General features: G+C 36.5%; 1 protein-coding gene across 3 annotated transcripts in view; it reads left to right on the top strand.

The window, feature by feature from the left end:
• Positions 1 to 21,396, top strand: part of NALCN (sodium leak channel, non-selective) — a 277,480-nt gene that overhangs the window by 231,576 nt on the left and 24,508 nt on the right. For all 3 annotated transcript variants that reach the window (XM_039849049.1, XM_039849048.1, XM_039849051.1), the window contains 10 exons: positions 1,027 to 1,118; positions 1,206 to 1,328; positions 3,435 to 3,491; positions 3,725 to 3,845; positions 3,942 to 4,073; positions 5,002 to 5,169; positions 6,878 to 6,982; positions 11,798 to 11,904; positions 18,082 to 18,202; positions 18,294 to 18,392. In XM_039849049.1, the coding sequence (XP_039704983.1) occupies positions 1,027 to 1,118; positions 1,206 to 1,328; positions 3,435 to 3,491; positions 3,725 to 3,845; positions 3,942 to 4,073; positions 5,002 to 5,169; positions 6,878 to 6,982; positions 11,798 to 11,904; positions 18,082 to 18,202; positions 18,294 to 18,392 (1,125 nt within the window). The remainder of the gene's footprint in view (positions 1 to 1,026; positions 1,119 to 1,205; positions 1,329 to 3,434; positions 3,492 to 3,724; positions 3,846 to 3,941; positions 4,074 to 5,001; positions 5,170 to 6,877; positions 6,983 to 11,797; positions 11,905 to 18,081; positions 18,203 to 18,293; positions 18,393 to 21,396) is intronic.

Here is a 21,396-nt window from a genome sequence, read left to right as displayed (position 1 = left end):
GTAGAAATGTGTAGTATACTTAAGTATCAAATGAGAACATGGCTTTGAAAATATGTGTCTTAATATATACAACAAAAGTCTCTATTTGAATCATCTTAATTCTAGAGATCTATATCTTCTTCAAAGACATTTTGTCATATTTTCTATATAGATGTACAACAAAAGTCCATCCCCCACCTTCTCCATAGCAAGAGGTCATGGGAGTTCTGTTAATTTCATAGGAAATCTATCCTAATGTCTTTTCCTTCATAGTAGAAGCAATTTAAAATAGAGTTTTACCTTTTCCACTTATTCCAGATGATAGAAGATACAGATAATTAAATCTAAGGAATATTTTCTATAAAATTTTTTAAGTTATTCAAACAACGGCTTTCCATCTCCCACAGAGTGAAAACCAGAGTCGAGGTCCTACATGACCATCCCACCTCACGCATCTGGCCTCGTCCCACCTCATCATCTGTTCCTTGCTCTCCGCCTACTCTGACATCCTGGCTATTCCCTGTGCATACACACAGACCACTCCCTCCTCTGGAAGAACATATTCCTGCAGAAACTCAGTGACTGCCTCCTTCTAGTCTTTGCTCAAATAACAGCTTGTCATTGATGCCTGCCCTGACCTACTTAAACTTGGAGCCTTCTAGCACTCTCTAAACTCCTTTTTTTTTTTAACCAGAGCCACTGAACCGCTTCTAACATTCTTACTTGTTTTGATTTAGTCTTTGTCTGTCTCCCTTAACTAGAACATTAGCCCCATAAGAGCAAGGATTTTGTTATGGTTTTTTTTTCTCCGTTTTGCTTTATCACCAGCACTAGAACAGTACCTGGCATATAATTGGTTCTTGATAAACGTTTATACTGAAAAATATATACTTTAGAGCAAAAAACAAAAAATACCCTTGCTAAGATGACTGTCGCCTTTAAAATATATATAAAATAAAGATACTCATTTCAGTTGTAACTGATCATTTGGGGAGTTTTCAAAAAAAGTTTTTCTTTCTGATATGCTCCCTTTCAATTTATTTCTAGCATTCTAATACAGTGAGATATAGAAATGCACAAAGAGAAGACAGTGAAATAAAGATGATTCAGGAAAAAAAGGAACAAGCAGAAATGAAAAGGTACAGGGTACTATGGTGTTTCTTGGCTCTCGTTTTGGAATGGCAAACTTTCCCTTAACCTTCCTCTGCCTTAAACTCCCCCTTCAGGAAAGTGCAAGAGGAGGAACTGCGAGAGAATCATCCGTACTTCGATAAGCCACTGTTCATCGTTGGACGGGAGCACAGGTTCAGAAACTTCTGCCGGGTGGTGGTCCGGGCACGTTTCAATGCGTAAGTACACTCAATTTCAGCCAGGTGTTCGGCCTGAGTCGTACAAACAGCAGGGGGGGTTGTCATACAAGCAAGAAAGAACATGTAATCTTAATGGGGTCACAAAATAAACTGTGGGCTAATTAATCATGCTGCTCCTATTTGCTGAGCAGCCAACCAGGTGGAAAACAAACAAAGGTTCCAAGTGGTTAACATTTATAAACGTTTATAAAACAGTTAACGGCCATTTTTGTTTTTATTCGTTCATTTTAACTGTTGCCCAATATGTTTATATCAGTGTTATTAACTCCATATTTTATTTTGGAAGCAGAGGGAGACTCAATGACATGTGAAGGTCACTGCACACACCTTCTTTTAGACTTGTAGTTCCCTTATGGTAAAAAAAAATTTTTTTTAATTTAAAAAACCCTAATTGGTTTATTCTAGAATAATGTAAAGTAGGAAGAAAGTTGACTGATATTTCCATTACCAACTGTTACAAGAAGAAAACCCACTGGCCACTGTCTCTATCCCCACCCACATGGAAGAAGTGTGCAAGAGGCTGTCAGTGTACTCAGCCTGGAGCATGCTGCACTTGTGATGACCCAAGCCAATTTTAGCAGGCAACCAGTGTATAAAATGGAATTTTCGTCGTGCATAACTTTAAGCAAATATCCTGAAGACATTAAGAGTCCTGGAGGAAGTGTAGGAAATACTTCCCTGACGCTGTCACTTAAGTAAATTGATCTCCTTGTTGATAATCAGTAGCATATGATATTTTCTATCTGTTATGAGCTGAATTGTGAGAAAAAAAAAACGAAAAAATTCATATATAGAAGTTCTAACCTCTAGTACTTCAGAATGTAATTGAGGTTGGGACTTTAAAGAAAAAAATCAATTAAAATGAGGTCATTAGAGTGAGCCCTAATCCAACATGACTGGAGTCCTTATAAGACGAGGAAGTTTGGACACAGACACATAGGTGAGACTATGCGAGGACGCAGAGAGAAGACGGTCATCTACAAGCCAAGGAGAGAGGCCTGGGACCGATCCTTCTCTCAGCCCTCAGAAGGCAGCACCCTTGCTGACACCTCCATCTCAGACTTCTAGCCTCTAGAACTATGAGAAATTAGTTTCTGTTGTTTAAGCCACTCAGTCTGTGTTTCAACAGCCTTAATAAACTGATACACTACTGTAACATTTCAGGACTTGAGACCTCAGCAACCATCTAATGTGTGTCCCCCCGCTTCCAAAAGAGGAGGGCACAGAGGTCAGCGGAGGTTACGGGCTTCTCTAAAGGACACCAGTTAGTGCATGGCTCTCTCTGAGTGCCAGACTGTCGCTCTAGAAAGACCTTCACAATTTAAAGTACTTGAGTAACAATCATTAAAAACTGCCCTGAATTTTCACAAAGTAAAGGAAGAAGCTAGCAACTTAGAGTTGATGTGTAAGTTCCAAAGTGGGTTTTTCATCTGGAATTATCCTGTTGGCTGCTTCCATGACAACATCTAATAGCTCATTCTCCACTCTATTTAGTGTGGTATAATTCTCCTAGTCAGCAACGCAGTTGATGTAGGCCAAGGAAGACTTTGTTGTAACTGAGAGTACATTCACAAGCACCATCAGGAGCTTTGCTGAAGATTGGTTCCTTGAAAGTAAAAGTTATAAGTCCCCACTCCAAGAAATTCTATATAAATTACTCGACAAGATTGCAGTTAAATACAAGGTGAAGAACTCTATTGAATTTATAGATATTTAATTAAATAATTATAAGGAACATCCTTGAACGGCTAAGAAAGATTTAACTGAGTGTTTTTTAATGAATATCAGAATTTAATTTTGTAGTATCCATGTCAGAAATTGTTGAGTGGAATCACAAATTCTAATATCAAATTTCGAGAAATATAAAACTTTTCTTTCCTAAGTATCAACTGCAGGCTCTTCTGACTTTTCTTTCATCTAATGTTCTTTGCCTTCCAAAGTCACAGACAGTTAACATATATTATAATGGACATTTTATAAAGGATAAAAAAAGGTTTTAAGTGTATGATGTTGATAACTACACTGATGCTAGGTTATAACACCCTTTTATGATGCAGAACTTTATATGTTGATTCTCTCTTACAGATCTAAAACAGATCCCGTCACAGGAGCTGTGAAAAATACAAAGTACCATCAACTTTAGTAAGCGTCACAACTGTTTTCTATGCACATTTGAAGTTTCTGTGTACTATTTTATGTTGCATAAAAATGTAAAAATTTTCCTTTGTTTTCTTGCTATATCGTGCCGTGAAATAGACAAGTGGAGATTCATAAAAATATACGAGTCACATTAACAATCGCAGAAGCATCTTCTCTGACTTTAGTGGCCCTGCCTAGACCATTTGTGTTTCTCAGTTATGTTTGGTGTTTGGCAGTGATTTGCTGGGATTGGTGACTTACCTGGACTGGGTCATGATCATCGTAACCATCTGCTCCTGCATTTCCATGATGTTCGAATCCCCCTTTCGAAGAGTCATGCACGCACCTACTTTGCAGGTATCACTACTGAATCTCAGCTCACAGGTCTGAGGAAAAACACTGACCTGCAATTTTTCTGCTCCTTGTGATCAAACTGCCTTTTGCCCATTTCAGATTGCTGAGTATGTATTTGTGATATTCATGAGCATTGAGCTTAATCTGAAGATTATGGCAGATGGCTTATTTTTCACTCCAACTGCTGTCATCAGGGACTTTGGTGGAGTAATGGACATATTTATATATCTTGTAAGTCTTTGATTATTTCCTAAATGTAAAATGTAATGGTTTTGTAAAATCTCCTGCATTTCTTGGTGCAAGGATGAGATATGTGAGTCATAAAAGTTAGATGCCAAAACTGAATTCTTAAGTAGTCCATTATAGCCAAATAAGAGGCATGCATATAAAATCCACATTAAAAGCATTTAAAATATCCATAGCTATGGTTCAAATATATCAGTCGCCTTCATGTATACATAAGACATACATAAATAAGGACTAAGATAGTAAATCTAGTTTGTCCTCTCCCATTCTTGTGGCTCTTATATTAAAAAAAAAAAAATCTATATCATATAATTGATTGATGAGCCCTTTATTGCTAAGAGCAAACTAAAATGAGTGTGGACGGACCATTCTCTCAATTCAAAGGCATAAAATATCGGGCTAGGAAAGACCATTCAACTATTTTGTTAAAATAATTTGAGAAACCATAGGAAGTGACTCAGAGAACTTTCATTTTTTTCTCTATGTCCAACAAGGCATAAAATCAATGTCTTTTTCAACGCAACAAGAATTGTGACCATTAAGTGTAGCATGTTTAGATTGTTAATAAAATAGTATCAGGTCAAGCATAAGGTTTAGTGTAAAATGGGGGTGGCCATACCATGTGTACACTAGTGCATTCTGTCCCTTCACTTAATGAACAAACTGGAGGCCCCACTGATGTCAACATGATTGAAACTGTTAGTGGCTCTCCTTTGGGGCCACTAACAGGTCTAGACTGGGTTCATAGTTGAGAGCTAAGAAACTGCATACACACCTGGTGAATGCTTGTCCCACATTACACACTGAATCTCTGCTATAGGAAAGTTATGGTCACTTGGCTCTCAGAAAATATAGAAATGTAGACTGTAGAAAATAAATTGCATAAATTCCAGAGATTGTTTTTCCCCTCTAGGTCAGCTTGATATTTCTTTGTTGGATGCCTCAAAATGTGCCAGCTGAATCAGGAGCTCAGCTCCTAATGGTTCTTCGGTGCCTGAGACCCCTGCGGATATTCAAACTGGTACCGCAGATGAGGAAAGTTGTTCGAGAGCTTTTCAGTGGCTTCAAGGAAATTTTTTTGGTATGTTACAGTTACCTTGGCTTCCAGTGCACGTAATCCAACTCTATAGTGTAGCAAATGAGGGAATAAATTAAGTCTTGCTTGTCAAGGTTAAGTCTACAATTTTGTTTTTTGCCAGAGGATTATAAAGGTGCTAACAAAGCACAACACACATTCAGAAACTTTACCCATGGATATCCCTGGCTTATCGGTATATTTAATTCAACAAACATTTTTAGTTAACTAAAGAGAAGCACTCTGGAAAATAAGATGACAGGAGAATCAAAGAGATAGTATTTGCTGACACTTCCATTTCTAACTCTTGACCTTAATTTCTATTCTGAGTTTTAGTTTCCCCATCTGGAAATTAAGGATAAGAAGATTCAAAAGCATCTACTTTACAAATGATATTAGGAATTAACACATTTGAGTTGATAATCTCCTTCTATATGTCTCTTAAAGCATATAGCAATAGAATTTGTCTCTCATCTTTAGAATGTTAACATAAGACGAACTAAGAAAATGTAACATACAAGTACACCTTACTTTAAGTAACTTAAATGTCCAGTAATGAATACTTCCAAATGTGATTGAAAGGGAAAACATTGATTTAGTTGAGCAAACATTGATTTAAGGTCTTCTAAGAGCAGGGCTACAGATAAAACAACGTGTAAGAGGCTCACTGCTCATAATCTGTTCCAGAAGGATCTTTGACCTACAAAGGAGTGATCAAAGGACTTTTTTATTCTTAATGAGTTCTGCTTGTGCATCAAAAATGAGAATTAATTTATATAAGCCTGTTTTAAATCTTGCTTTCTAGAAACATGTCTATGATGAGAGAACGGCTGTAGTTGTAATTGATTGAAAGGTATTTTAAAGACAGGTTGTAATGTTACTGTAGGCATATAGTTGCTAACATTTTTTAAAGATGCTCTTAAAATTACACATTTTCTTTGCAATAAAGCCATAAATGGTGGCTTTCACACAGCTGGAATTGAAGGAAAACAGAATATCATTTGATAGCTAATATATATGCCTCTTTGACCCTCAATAGATTTTAAAAGAGAATCTATTTGTCTTTCTTCTGATGATATTTCTGTGTAATTTTAGTATATTTAAGGTATATTTTAGATTATTCAACTAGCACAGGTCAATAGTTTGTTCAGTTTCTTCCCTTTGCCACTTTCTCTGTGGAGACCAGAGCAGTCATCCAGTAGAGGGAGCATGAGTCAATTAACAGATTTGCTTTTCAGGACTGAGTTAACTCTAATCCTCTCTGAGCAGCACATCCATATGCCCTCATGCTCACAGGAAAGCAAAGCCACTGTCACTCTAATTTGTGCTCTGCTAATATGAATCCATTTTGAGAAAATGGGGAAAATATAACCATTTAAACGATTTTCTTTTGTTATATTCAATAAAATAGATCCACGTGTTGACTTTAAAAACAGAAAAATCTAAGTCATGTCAAAAATACCTTGGCCCGTTTTCCTACATGAAAGTCATATGGTTTTATTCTAAAAATTCAAAACTTGTTGTTAATTTCCTTCTTTTAATATTTCGGTAAGGCTAATTGAATGACCTGTGGTGGAGAAGTGAAAAGATATCCTCAAAAGATCATGAATTTCATAGAATGTTATCAGAAACATCCTGTTCATATTGCTGTTCAAACCAAACCTACTGTTTAATGTTTTACCAAGAGATTTGATATCTCACCAATTTCTTTCAGGTCTCCATTCTTTTGCTGACATTAATGCTTGTTTTTGCAAGCTTTGGAGTTCAGCTTTTTGCTGGAAAACTGGCAAAGTGCAATGATCCCAACATTATTAGAAGGGTAAGATGTTCTTTTCTATCTTTTGGAATAAAATTAAGCTAGTTTACCAGTCCTTGGTAAGCACTTGGCTGAGGTGGCTTCAAGAACCCCCTGACAGAACTCTAAGAATTCTCTTCCCATGAACTCCTTTTACTTAAAGCATGCAGTGCGGTTCTTTGTTCTAGCAAAGGTTTATAAAATTAAAAACACATATCAGGGAATTTTCCTCTTCTCTCCTATTCCATTTTCAATCCACTATTGACATCTTCTTCATAGTCTTTCAAGATTGCAGATGTTTATAGCTGTGAACCTTTGAAACTTTCCCTTTAGGTTTTCCCTGACTTAATCCTGCCTCTGTGGTCACATGAGGCTCACATGTCAGCAAAGAGCACCCCCTCCAAAAATACAAAAGGCAAAGTTTGACTTTCACACGCTTATTTAATACTGCTCCACCCCAGCATTCTCTCCATTAGAAGCCAATGCCTTGCATTAGCTCTTAGCTGCCCAGAATCTTCCCCATGAGGACAGCTAACAAAGATTTAAGCATGAATACTTTTGCTACTACTCGTTTCTTTAGTCAGTGTTATTGAGAGGAGACTAGCTTCTGGAATGACCCCAGTATTTCAGTTGCTGAACATAATGAAAGGAATATATTGCATCTTGGATAAGTTGGACAGCTCTCTTCCAATGACCTCTCAGGGACTCAAGGTTCTTCTGTCTTTTGTTCCTACCTTTCTCTATTTTTCAAAGTCTTCTCCATTTAGCTGGCCCAAAAGAAGAGAGAGAACCATCTCTATCTGAGGGGGCTGTGGGCGGAGCCTAGAGGCAACACACCTTATTGCAACCCATGTTCCACTGAAAAGAGCATGGCTTCACCGGACTGGAAGGGAGATTGCGATGTGTAGTTTAGAGGTGTATTCTATAGAAAAAAATGGACACAGTTTGGATAATACTTAGCCAATATCGGTTACACCATCCAGTGTCCCATTCTCTTAGAATTTTACCTTATGTTACAAATAGATTAATGAAGTAAACCAAGTACTGCTGATATATTAACTAGCAAAAATATTTCCTCATTCATATATATAAAATACTGCCTTGAGTCCATTAAAATGCATGTTTCCAAAAGGATTAATAGAGCTGAAATACTGTACATACTTCCAGCAACCATGGCTATCTAATATAGATTTTATATCAGTTTAAAAATTCCTACTGAAATTTTCAGGCTTGCAATTTTAAAAATTATTAGCTCTCTAATAGTTATAAAATACAGATAATATCTTTGTCTAGTCAAAATACGTAATCAATTATATTCATAATGAGGATTTGAGGAAATGGCAAAGCAGAAGAGACCTTCTTAGGTTGGGGAGACCTTATGTTATTTCACAAGGCACCACCTAGGTCACTGCTTCCTTTAACTCCCCTCCCCAAAGGTTCCAGGAACTTTGATAAACCTGAGAAGCAGAACAAGGAACACATTACAAAGGTCATAATGTACCAAATTAGCTAGCGAAGGAAGTCATAAAGAACCAATGCATTAGTCTACAATCTTGCGTAAGGAAAGAGGGGTTATTTTAGACCCACGTTGAATAGAGGCCAGAAAGATAATAACAACACTTCAGAATGAAGCCCAGTAGGAATCTTGGATGACTCAGTATATTAATAATGGCTAAGAGCGTTGTGATTTTATACTGTCTACTCATCCCCAGCCCAAGCTAAAGATTGGTGATGTATAGAAGACAGAGCACACAATGAGTGGACGAACACACAAATATCATGATGCATTTATCCTCTTTATCCAAGCAATGAGGCCTCTGTGTAAGCTCATAAGGAAAGCCTGAGATCTTAGCCATCATGGAGAATATCCACAATAAGCAGAATAATTGAAAAGAAATTGGCATAATGAGACATTCTGTGTCTTTACATCAGAACAAATTTTTTTCTAGCTCTAATATAAGAGTCTAAGGCCAAGAAGACCATGTAGGTGAAGGGAACATCAGTTCTACCTCAGTCCATTTTTCTAAAAGAAACAAACCCAGAGAATAAGGGGAAGCTAGATATCCCAACATTTGGATCGCATAGCTTATATTGAAAGATGACACAGCTTGAGTTGTTGGTGCCATGTTCCTCATTTGGGAGAACATGTTTTTTGCTTGGCGTCTGCCTGAGCACTTTCTCCCTCTGCTCTTTTTCTTAAAACTTGACAGCAGAAATCTTGAGATCATTTTAGATAGAGATATGGAGCCCAGAACTTAGTCACAAAGCCCTGTAAACAAATGCTGAAGATACCTCTTGACAGATAGTTATTAAATATCAGTAATGTAATAGGCACCGTGATAGGTGAAATGAGAACTACCCCCGCTTTGCAGCATTTTCTGTCCAATCAGAATGTGTGTTTCATGTTTAAGCAACTGTGATATAAACTCAGAATTTAAAAAGAGCACATAAAGAGCAGAAGTAATGTGCAATCTCTGAAGTATGGAAAATAATGCTTCCACCTGGGGCTACTGTGCTGAGAATGCTTTAGGGAGGAGAGAGAATTCTAGAAGAATAAAGGAAGAAGGTGTGATGGTTTGTTCTGAGCACTTAATCCCTCTGAACCTATTTTCTCCTCTATAACACTTCTCACACAGTGATATTACAAAGATTAAACTAAGTTTGTTTATGTAAAGAACCTAACCCAACCCCGATAGTACATGCTAAACTTCCCTTCCCTTCCATGTATAAATGAATTGAAAAACAAGGCCAGAAGTATATGTAGTTTAGGAAGAGATCCCAAAGGACCTGGAATGCCTGTTTGGGGGTGTTGGAATGTCTTTGATGAAAAGTGAGAACTCATCAAATGTTTGTAAGAAAAGAAATCAGACACTTATTGGTGCTCACAAAGGGCAGGTACTATACCAAGAACTACCATCGTTACCCACACTCTACTGAGGAGGAAAACAGGGGTACATAGGTCCATTGTCAAAGGGTGACTTATCCAGGGTCACTACCCAATAACTGGGGATGCTGAGATCCATATCCAGGCAACCTGGCCCCATAGTCAATGTTTTTAACCCAGAACACCAAGCTGTCTCACCCAATCTAAAGTGAGATCTGGGAGGCTCAGAACGGCAAATTAGAAGAGACAGTAAGGCCAAGTGCATCATAGGGGCTAGATACGACACACTACAGCATAGCTATTTGGAATAATGTTGTAAATAAATATGTATGAGGATATATTTTAACTGAAAAAGTGGGCTACGAAAGAGTAAAAACTGTACAGCCTCCTATATGCATAGTAATAAAGACCAGAAGGATATACACCAAAATGTCAATTGAGTTTGTCTTTGAGTAATTATAAGTAAGTTTATTGATGTGTTATCATTTAAGAGAATATTAGTTGCATAATAAGGTTTTTAAAGAATTTTACTGGTAATCTAGAGAGCTGTAATGTTGGTATTAAGCCAGTTGAAATAAGAATGGAGACATGGATGATGTGAATAGGAAAAAGCTATAGACAACTCTGAGATGCTGATGTTGGAGGATGACAGGATGCTGGTCCATGGACAGAAATGGGGAAGCCAGAATACGTGTTTTAAGGTCGAAGCTGACTTTAAACAGATTAAAATTTGAAGTTCTGTTGAAATATTCAAGTGTGTGCACCTTGAACCCAGATACGAGGTTTAGGTTCAAAATATGACAATTATAGCCAAAGAATTAAAAATAACAAAAGGAAGAATGAAGACATAAAATGAGTCAAAAACTTCTTACTAATGTTTTATCTTTTGAATCCATTTTTAAACAGATTTGTTGAGATACAATTCACACACAACACAACTCACCCACTTCAAATGTACAGTTTGATGAGGTTTTTTTAGCATATTCAGAGTTGAACAACCATCACCACAGTGAATTTTAGAACATTTTCATCACCTCGTAAAGAAACATTGTATTTAAATATCACCTTCCAAACTCTTATCCCCATGACACCTCCATCCATAAACAACCACTAACTACTTTCTGTCTCTATAGAGTTACCGATTTTGAACTTTTATATGAACAGAATCATATAACATGTGGTCTTTGGTGGCTGTCTTTTTTCACTTAGCCTACTTTCAAGGTTCATGCATGTTGTAGTGTGTATCAGTACTTCATTCCTTTCTATAACTGAATAATAGTCCATTGTATGGGTATACCACATTTTGTTTTATATTTGCCCATTAATGAACATTTGATCTGCTTCCACCTTTTGACTATTATAAAGTCATTTGTAATAATAATGATATAAACATTCACAACAAATTTCTTTATGGATTTATATTCTCTTGGGCAGATACCTAGGAATAAAATTGCTGGGTCTTAGAGTAATACTTTGTTTGGTCATTTGAGGAATGGCCACATTGTTTTCCAAAGTAAATGCACCATTTTCCATTCCCACCAGCAGTGTGTGAGGGGTCTAGTATGAGGATTTCAATTCTCTACAACCTTGTGAAAGTTTATTGTTGGTTTTTCATTATAGCCTTCTTGGTGAGTATGAGTAATATTTCCTTGTGGTTTTGATTTGCATTTCCCTGATGCCTAGTGATGCTGAGCATCTTTTCATATGCTCATTGGGCTTTTGTATATTTTATTTGGAGGAATATCTTATTCAGATCCTTTGCCCACTTACTGATGTTTTCGGCATCAACTTTCACCATTCATCTGTACAGTCTTTGTTATTATTTGTTGGACAGCTGTCCACATCACTGTTGTCAGATACTTAGTTATTCTGTAAAAAAGTGTTTATCTTTGATCTTTTCTGAGTTCATTTTCTAACCAGTTTCCCTCCCCCATCTCTTTTTCCCCCTATTTTAGGAAGATTGCAATGGCATATTCAGAATTAACGTAAGTGTGTCCAAGAACTTAAATTTGAAATTAAGACCTGGAGAGAAAAAACCTGGATTTTGGGTGCCTCGTGTTTGGTAAGATATCAGAAAAATATCCTGAAGAATGCTATATTTGTCAGTATAAGGTTTTAACTCAGTATAATATGGCATGAAACTAAAAGTAATTCTGCTAGAGATGTTAAAATGATTTCAAGTAATACAACTCAAAGCACTGAATTACAAGAGGATGCAAAAATACAGTAAATAAGGGAGCAAGTGGCACCCTGAGTCCCAGATTGCTTCATGAAACTAATGAAATATCACTGCAGTATTTAAAACTTTGTTTATCTGGGTGCGCATGGCTTTAAAAATTAGTGGAGCTTTTAAAAAAGATTTTCGATCAGATTTTTAAATAAATTTTAATTTTTAAAATTTTAAAACATTTTAATTAAATTAACACTAAACTCATCTTTAAGGAAAGATCTGATGTCCTCATAACAGTTGTAGAGAAGCTACCTGAATCATAAAGCTATTTCAATTTTAAAACCCATTGACATTGAAGGTTTTCCATTATGGAAATGCTAGAAAGGAATAATCGGTAACACAATTGATTTTATCTAATTCTCCCTTTAAAATGTATCTTTCTTGAAAATGAGTTTTCCAAGCATTTACATCAAATCTAGAAATACTTAGTACCTTCTTTCTCTTCCATTTTACTAATGATCATGAATAAAATTTCTCAGTCTGCTTCATTGATGTACCAAGTGTTCTATCAACTTCATTTGTCCTTTTAAATTGCTATCCTTTTTCTCTTTATTTCACTTTACCTCTTAAAGTAATGAGTAAACTACAGCAACTATTCTGCTTTTGTCACAATTGATGTTCTTTACTAAATGTCAAACTCTTTAAAAGGAATAACATTTCACCCACTTGTACCCTTAAGACTCATTGTTACTGCTTTGGCATTTCTCAAATATGAAATTCACTTTTATAAACAATTCAATACAATTTAGATTGGGTTTTTATTTTTTAAATGCCAAAGAATTATGAAGAAAGATTCATTTTGGATGTGTGGCTTCAGCACAGGTCGAAAAGTATATAATGCATGGGACTATCTTTATCCCAGTGTTAACTAGAAAAGCAGTCTAATTTACATGTAAATAAATATTTAAAGACATATAAAACATTTATCTTTTTGTGAGGTGAAAACTCATTATTATACCATAAAGAGTTTATTTATATCAAGAACAAATAAGATTTTTTTCCTACTGTTTTAGAATTTTGGCTAAGCCTCAAAGCAAAGGTTAATAGGAGATACAGTATTATTATATTCTAAAGAGAACCACTAGGCAATCTCAGCAGAATATACTGAAAGATTATCCACCTCTATTACCTAGTTCAGGTAAAAGAAAACACTACACTCAAAGATAACATTACAAGGTGAATGAGCTCAGTAGAGATGCTATGGCATCTCTCCTCCCTTCGTCATGGGAAAAGGTGCATCCTAATCCAGCCAAGTAAGGTCCCCCAGGAGGACTAGTTGATATCAGAGATTGGCAAGGCAAGAAGATTGGCAAGGCTTTTGTGAGCAAACTGCTCTTCCCTATCTGGCAGGGCAGAGTTATCCGATGTTCCCAGAGGGCCAAGTTGCCACTGCCTTGGGCCACTTGATCTGAGCCCTCTTGATGGAGCCCTGCTGCAAAGGGCTATGTCTCGGAGAACAGGAGCCCCTATCAGAAGAGAGTGTGGGTGTATTTGCAGGACTGAGACTGAGAGTCACCTGAGACTACCCTCACAGTGGGAATGGCACAATGACACATCCTCGTGCTGGGGAGTGTTTTAAAATATAGTGTATTAATGGGAAATTTGAGGTATAGTAAGGTCAACAAATCAAGAGACAATTACCATTGAAAAGATAGCTTGTTGCCTTTCCCAAGAGGAAAGGCCATGCCACACCACAGGGGGCCACCCAGGGGAACACTAGGGTTGGTCACGAGACAGAGGAAAGGGACTGTGGGCAAGGGCCTTTACTGTGGTTTCCCTGGGAAGGAATGGGCGAAGCAGGGCAGGCAGGCTTAGGATTAGCTAGTGTGATATTTCAGTGGGCTCTGGGCGCAGGGACTGTCCCTCATGGTCTGGTACCTGGCTGTGGGGTGAGTAGGGCAGATGGATGGTGGCCCAGAGTGTGAAAGTCCAATAAAGGAGGTGGTTAGGAGTGTGGACTCTGGGTTGTTTGGCTTGTATTTGAAAAGCACACCCTAAAAAGGACACCTGAGGGTGGGAAAAGGGCGATAAGGGAAGAAGGAAGCCAAAGCAGTGTGACTCAGACATTATATTGGGTTGTCCAGAACAAAGTGTGTCCAGCATATGTATAATAAAGTATCGAGTTTATAGAAGCTAGAAACGTGATTAATATATGGAGTGTTTCTTAGGAATTAGGAACACACAAATATGCACTCCATGAAAGAACAATAGCTGCTATGACAAGAGCACCAATGGCCAGAGTCCAAGAGCCTGAGAGACATAGACGCTAACTCTATTTCTCTAACTCCAGCCTTGTAAAAACCGGAGGGTAGCCTGAGAGTAGTGGGACAGAGTAGCCAACACTTCTTCTTCCCTTCTCAGGCCGCAGGGCGTGCTGGCTGCTTAGGACGGGATCCTGGTATGGGTTACGAGAGCCAAGGTTTGATGCAAAATCGAGTGAACTTTTTAGAATGATCTCATAACTGAAAGTGACCAAAAAGCTTTTGGACCTCCGCAGGATGTCAGGAAGGGAGCTGGAATATACTAGAAGGCAGTGTTGGGAGAAAAGTAAACTTATTTCCACTTATATCCTATGTTATTCAACCTGTTCCATAAAACCAGCTACCTCTGATTGTAAAAATTAAAGTTAACTGAAATGTAATGTTTTATGTAAGTTATTATTAGGGATTTCATGTCCAGTGACACTTTGAAAGAGTAAGTGAATAAAGAGGCATCACTTAAATATCATCACAATAGCTTTTGTTCATTGGTTCAGAATATTTTTTCATTGGCTTAGTTTTATTGAAATATAAATCTTCCATCAAATAAATGTCATCCGTAACTATGATAATTTTTACATTTTCCTTCTTTAGTAAGCTTGTCAAGATTTAGCAGCTGAAAATTTTGAATTTTATATTCACTAATTTATGATTAAGAAAATAACCATATCTGGGAAGTGGCCTAGAGAAATGCATTGGTAATTATAATTAGGACTTAAATATGTATTATCTGATTCTGGAGGCAGTCTGATTTCTGTATTTTCTTTTCAGATGACTACTTTCATTTTCTTCAAAATCACTTGGACTTGAGATAAAATTACCTTGATAAAAAAAACTAAACGTATCAACATATTATAAATATTTCTCGTTTTCTTTTAATTGGAGATCTTGGATATAGAAAAATGGAATGTATGAGAAAGATCAACAAAATACCCAGTTTTACAATAAATGTCTTGATTGAGTGCTTACTCTTCGCCAGGCATTATGTCACTATGGCCCTGACCTCTAGGAGCTTGAAGCCTAGTGGAGAACAGAAAGTAAAATTATAAATAATTTAATGTAATATACTAAGGGCTCTGATGCTACACGAAGCCTCTAAACTCACTTAACACTCAACTAAAGCTTACCTCTAGGTAATTTTAAGTTACACTGTGAAATACTCAAGGCAGAAGATCAAATTTTTGCACAGTCTCAGGGTCAAACGATTTGGGTATACTCTTTAAGAAAAAGAATATAAAATTACCTTACTTCTATAAGTTTAATAAAAACATGAGACTATGTGTACTCACTGCTGGGCCCCTTCCAGACTCTTGGAAGGGCCAGGGAAGGGCCTGAGGTATAAGTTTCTCTAGCTTCTTGATATATCAGTCAGGATAGGACATAGACAGGCAAAGAGTACAGTGACACACACAGAAGAGGCACCTAACGCAGGACCAGAGAGAAGGACCCAGAGAAGAAGACATTCAGTTAATTTTTGAAGGATGAATAGGAATTAGGCATTTGAAAGGAGAGGAGGCATGAGCAGGTGAGCAGGAGGAGCTAGGCAGAAGCCAGGTGTTGCAGATCAAGGCAACTCCAATGCTATTGCCAGAGTACAAGGCAAAAATATGTCGTCACCTTCTAGGAAGTAAGAAAAGCTTCTGATTTCTTTAGACTAGATGGCAGAGATATGTAAGATACAGGGTGCCATTTTTGACACCATCATTCCCTGCATTTCCTCATCTAAGGTCAGAGGCTAAGTCCCTCTCCCACCTTCCCAGAGGAGGAGCAGTTCTCCTTATGATCGTGTAGACATGAGAGCACTTTTCACTAGGAGGTGAAAGACTGACCAAATTGCGAGGTCAGAGCCAATGTCTTAGTTTTCTGAACTGGATAGACAGATTATAATCTTTAAAAGTTAACCGCGAAAGATGATATTTAAAGGGCCTTCCAAATCAAGAAAGAGCTACAGGTAAAATGACAATAATGGATTTTGTCTGGGATTCATTGAAGTCCTCTGTGGTTGTACATAAAGTTTTAAACTTTCTAATTTGAGGTGCATGAACAAAGCATAAACGAACATCTTATATGATTATAGCTGAGACATCCTTATTTTTTTTACCATGCTCTATTCTTCCAACTATTTAATTCTACAATCCTCTATTTTATTTTCTTCGGTTTAGACTAAAAGTTTGTTTTTAAGATATTCTAACTTCTAAAGGATATGGAACATGAATGTAGTTTGGGTTTCTACAAATTCAGCTAAAAAAGCACTTTTACATAAAGAAAATGGATGGGTAAGAAAGTTCAACATCAGCTCTGAAAGCTGGCTCACTTGGTTTAAAAAAAAATCTTTATTGAGAAAGAGTGGTATCTGTAGAATCCTTATAGATTCTATCTGCTGTAAAATATATTAAATTTAATTGAAACACCCCCAAAGGAAAAGTTGTTGGAAAAATCCAAAAGAATATGCTTATATTTTCATACTTAAAAACTGTAAATCAAAATCTCGAAATATGAATTTCTCGGTAGGGTTTTTGCACTATGTAAAGAACATTTCTACCATTCAGCCTTAAACCTTTAGGAGCAAGTCAGCTTCATTTTTATGTTTTCTTATTGTATACTCATCTATTGAGTCCTAAAGAAAATTTATAAAGATACATTCCATGATTGGTCTGTGGTTTAAAAAATATGAAAAGGGATAGAAAACATACTAAACCAGATTGTCCCCCAGAGAGATCATTAAATTTTTATAAATGAGCTAGCAGGAAAAAAAATTATCAAAATATAATTTAGATAGGCTTCAGTAGGCCTACTCTCTTCAATAATCCTGAGCTCAGTTCTGCATCCCATTCAGGATGTGGCATTGTGATAGTCATGATTTTTCCAGTGTGTGGTTGTCTAAATCTCTTAATCTTTTAAAATAAGGGAGAAAGGGAAAAAAAACACTTAGGTCTTCTATTAACAACAAAAATGATAGCTAAGACCCGTAAGGTAAAGGAAATGCAAGAATAGTAGAAGGACCACTTTTGTAACTGGGAAGAAAAAAAATATAAAACATGTCAGAAAAACAAGAATGAGACATCCCCTCTCCCCCTCCCCCACAAAAAAGTAGTGAAGCAAGAATGTTGTAGAATCAAGAATTTGCCATGGGTGTAGACAGTGCACTGTGGGTGTTGACAGGGCACTGTGGTCTACAAGGGTATCTACTGTGAACACTCAGAGTTCGTGAGAGAAAAAGTCCAGCTGGGAGAGAGTGGTCTGGAAACAGGCGATGAGCAAACTTGGCTTGCTGTCTAAGTAATCTCCAAATGCATCATGTCTTTACAGCGTGATATTCACAGGAGTCCACAGAATGAAATAAAGTAGCCAAATTCTACTCTTTTTACACTTTCTGTACTAACATGGGGAATTATAATTTATGCCTTTATTATAAAACAATTTCAAAGTTCATATCCGAACTCCAATGCCCCTTGGAGAATTTCCTGTACAATTTCTAACTAGAAAATGTATTCCCAGAGCTTCTGGAGCTACAACTCAAGTTGTGTAGCATTTTGCTGTTTTCAATTGAGAGCACTCCATCATTACCTAATAATTAATTACATAATTAATAAATTATAACACTTTAATGCATTATTATGATTTAGCAAAAGAAATGCCCTATAGCCCACCTTCTGAGTGCTAAATATGCCCTCCCACCCAAGATTGGAAAGAGCTAGAGATATTTGCCTTAGGGTGAATTTCACGGAACATTCCTCTTTCTGACTTGCAGGGCGAATCCTCGGAACTTTAATTTTGACAATGTGGGAAATGCTATGCTGGCATTGTTTGAAGTTCTCTCCTTGAAAGGCTGGGTGGAAGTGAGGGATGTTATTATTCATCGTGTGGGGCCGGTAAGCAAGCGCATGGGATTCTTTAAACACAATCCTTTATACAGCTGTTTTCACTTACTTTGATGAATAATCGTATTTTTCATTTATACAGATGCATGGAATCTATATTCATGTTTTTGTATTCCTGGGTTGCATGATTGGACTGACCCTTTTTGTTGGAGTAGTTATTGCTAATTTCAATGAAAACAAGGTAAGAATGGTTGGTTGGAGTACCATAGCGTTTACTCTTTTCTAGCCACATGCTTTGAGCTCTCTTTTGCAGACACAGCATGATGTCGCATTAAATTGTAATGTAACTGGTGTAAATAATCTCTGTAACTATTTTACAAGCTTCCTCATTGCTGCCTTTGGGGCATATTATTTAAGAGCACAATTCTCTTGCTAAATTTCACCCTTTGGGAACAGTGTCGTTCATTCACTGACAATGGAAAGGTGCATCTCCTATTGTTCAAATTGAAAAGATGTGCAGCAAGTTATTAAAATACAATAGCTGAAACTGATGCACTGATTGCAGGTAATATCACTCTCACAAAATGTAAATTGGATGCTTCTTTGTAACTCAGTAGGTGAATTCGGCATTGATGGGGTGGGAAGGAAGATTCGATAGAAATTTTAAAATCCTAATTCATAGGATAAAAAGATTTTCTAATTTCATATAAAAACTTTCCATGCTTTATGAACTCGGGAAGCGTGCTGAGTTCATAACAGCTCTAATGATCAGTACAAATGGGAAAACAGCAAGTGTAGTTTTCTGCCAATAATATATGCGTTTGAGGGAGAACATTCTATGTTGTTCTTCTGGACATTCTGCAGTCATAATAATTAAGACACATACGGTTTTGAGCACTTATTATTCACTATGGTTTTGATATGCTACTCTCCATTCTCACAGCTGTGAAATGCATAGTGGAAGAAAAAAAAACAGCTTACAGAGGTGAAATAACTTATGGGGCTTATCAGGAATAGAAAATGGGGCCAGAATTCAGAAGTGGTGCCTATCGCTGCAGAGTCTGAGTCTTTGCATTCAAGAGTATGAAAATGTCGACTGTCATCCTGCATTGAATTAAAACTAGATGTGCCTGCATTGCACCGTGCTGCTCCGTGTGATTCATGGCTAAGACTCATTCGCACACATTCACTTCAGAGCTCTTTAGTTTGTGTAGCTACACATGGGACTGTGTCATTCACTGTCCCCCAGGCTCCACGTGTGTGGTACCAGTTACTCAGTCAATTGCCGCCTTTAATGTGTGCCGAATGAGGATGTCGTTTTGTTCAGACTTTCAAAGCATGTGACTTAAAAATCCCCGCCTCTGGGCCTCAACACTATGCTGAACCACAGAAAAATAGGATTTTAGAGTAAGAAAGAAAGATAGAGATCATATCACCCAGCCCCGCTATTTTACGTTAGCACATTCATAAATGAGTTTCTTTAAGCCTTATAGTGTGTTCAATTTAATACCAAGCAGAAAGAGGTAGATGGGTCTTTTTAGATGCCTTTGAGCTATGAAATGGAGCAGACACTGGGAATTCCCCAATAGGAGCAGAAGCTAATCAGTCACTTAACAGAGTTTAGGCACTGCTTGCTCAGAACACCATACTAGGCCCTTTGAGCAGACACCTGATTTCAGAAGAATTAGGTCGTATGGAAGTTCACTATTCAGCAGTTTAAATGAAACAACGTAAAATGCTGAATAACTGGAGACAAATGCAGCTCTTGAACTTAGAGGAATGGCTGAAGTAGGCAGAATAGCAGGTCTACTTGCAACATTGATTGCATTTATGTTCTGAAGGAGGAAGGAGCGTTTTTGCCTGAGAAAGGGGAGCATGCATGGAGGCTCCAATGTGTACTTGGCAAAAGAGGGAAAGTAGAAGGAATCATATTACCAGACATAACAAACTTGATTAGTTAATAAAAGATACAAATTTCTAAGTTATTTGAACTTTTTAGAAAAGATTTTTTTTCTGCAAGATTTTTAGATGATAGCACAAGAGTTGTGATATAACAGCCTTTATTCATTTATTATTCAATTATTCAACAGATTTCTTTGAGCACCTTCTAGGTGCCAGACACTGCTTTTGACCCTGAGAACATAACAAGATAAATATATAAACACAAAACACATAAAGATTTCTGCCCCCTCATGGAGCTCACGTTTGGGTCATACCCAAAGGTATATAAATAGATTTCCAAATATATAGGCAATAGAGAGATATAAAGATAAGATAAGTTTTGGGGGCAAAGTTTTCATAATTCAGAATTAGGCAAAATTATGTCTTCCCTGTATAAAAAATTCAAAGTCTATATGAGTAATATATTTTTTAAATTTCCCTAGTCGAAGACAATATGACTAATAAATTTAATTTTCTAATAATAATCTTTTAGAGGTTTTCATATATCACCATGCTTATTCTTTCGAATCCTTTTAGAGTTCAACTTTCCAAAATATCTTGTTTTCTATAATAAAGGAATAACATGAGTGTGTATGGCATCCAAGGAATAAGTATTTATTTGCAGTTAATGAGAAAAGTGGTTTAGCAATAATAATAGCAGAAAAAAATTAAAAACAAATATTATTAGAATAAACAGCATAATTAAATCATTGCAAAATAAACTAATCATCGGAAAGTATAGAATTCCTGACCCTTAAAATGTATGAAACAAAAATTAACCAGATTATTTAAAAAACTAGCAAATCCGAAATCAACATATTTCAACATATTTCAAGATATCAACATATTTCTCTAAGAAATTCATAAACCAAACAGGAAAATAAAGAAAATGTGAGATGTGACACAATAAAAAAAATTTGTTCTACTGGACATATAAAGAACCCTGACCTCTACAATTTTCAAATACAAAATGTATCCTCTACAAAGTCATAAAATACTAACTATCAAAAAATTGATAATGTATAGAAAATGTTCTCTACTGTGATTAAAAAATGATAGCAAAAATATTCCTCAGAATTTGGAAGTATTAAGACAACATTTTAAATAATTTATGAGTTACAGAAGAAATCGGAATAAAAAATCCTGAAATATTTAGATAAATAATTTATAAAAATATATATATATTTGCAAGATATAGATAAATCAGCAATTAAAGGGAAATTTATAGCTTTTAGTGTATGTGTTAGAGAAAAATCAAAGAGTAGTTAGTCATATGTCATATATCAAAATTAATAAATCATAAT

Source organism: Pteropus medius, unplaced genomic scaffold, assembly GCF_902729225.1.
Source record: "Pteropus medius unplaced genomic scaffold, Ma_sr-lr_union100, whole genome shotgun sequence".
In the NCBI taxonomy this organism is placed as follows: Eukaryota; Metazoa; Chordata; class Mammalia; order Chiroptera; family Pteropodidae; genus Pteropus; species Pteropus medius.
Note: the sequence above shows the minus strand (reverse complement) of the source record. Positions and strands in the feature narration are given on the sequence as shown.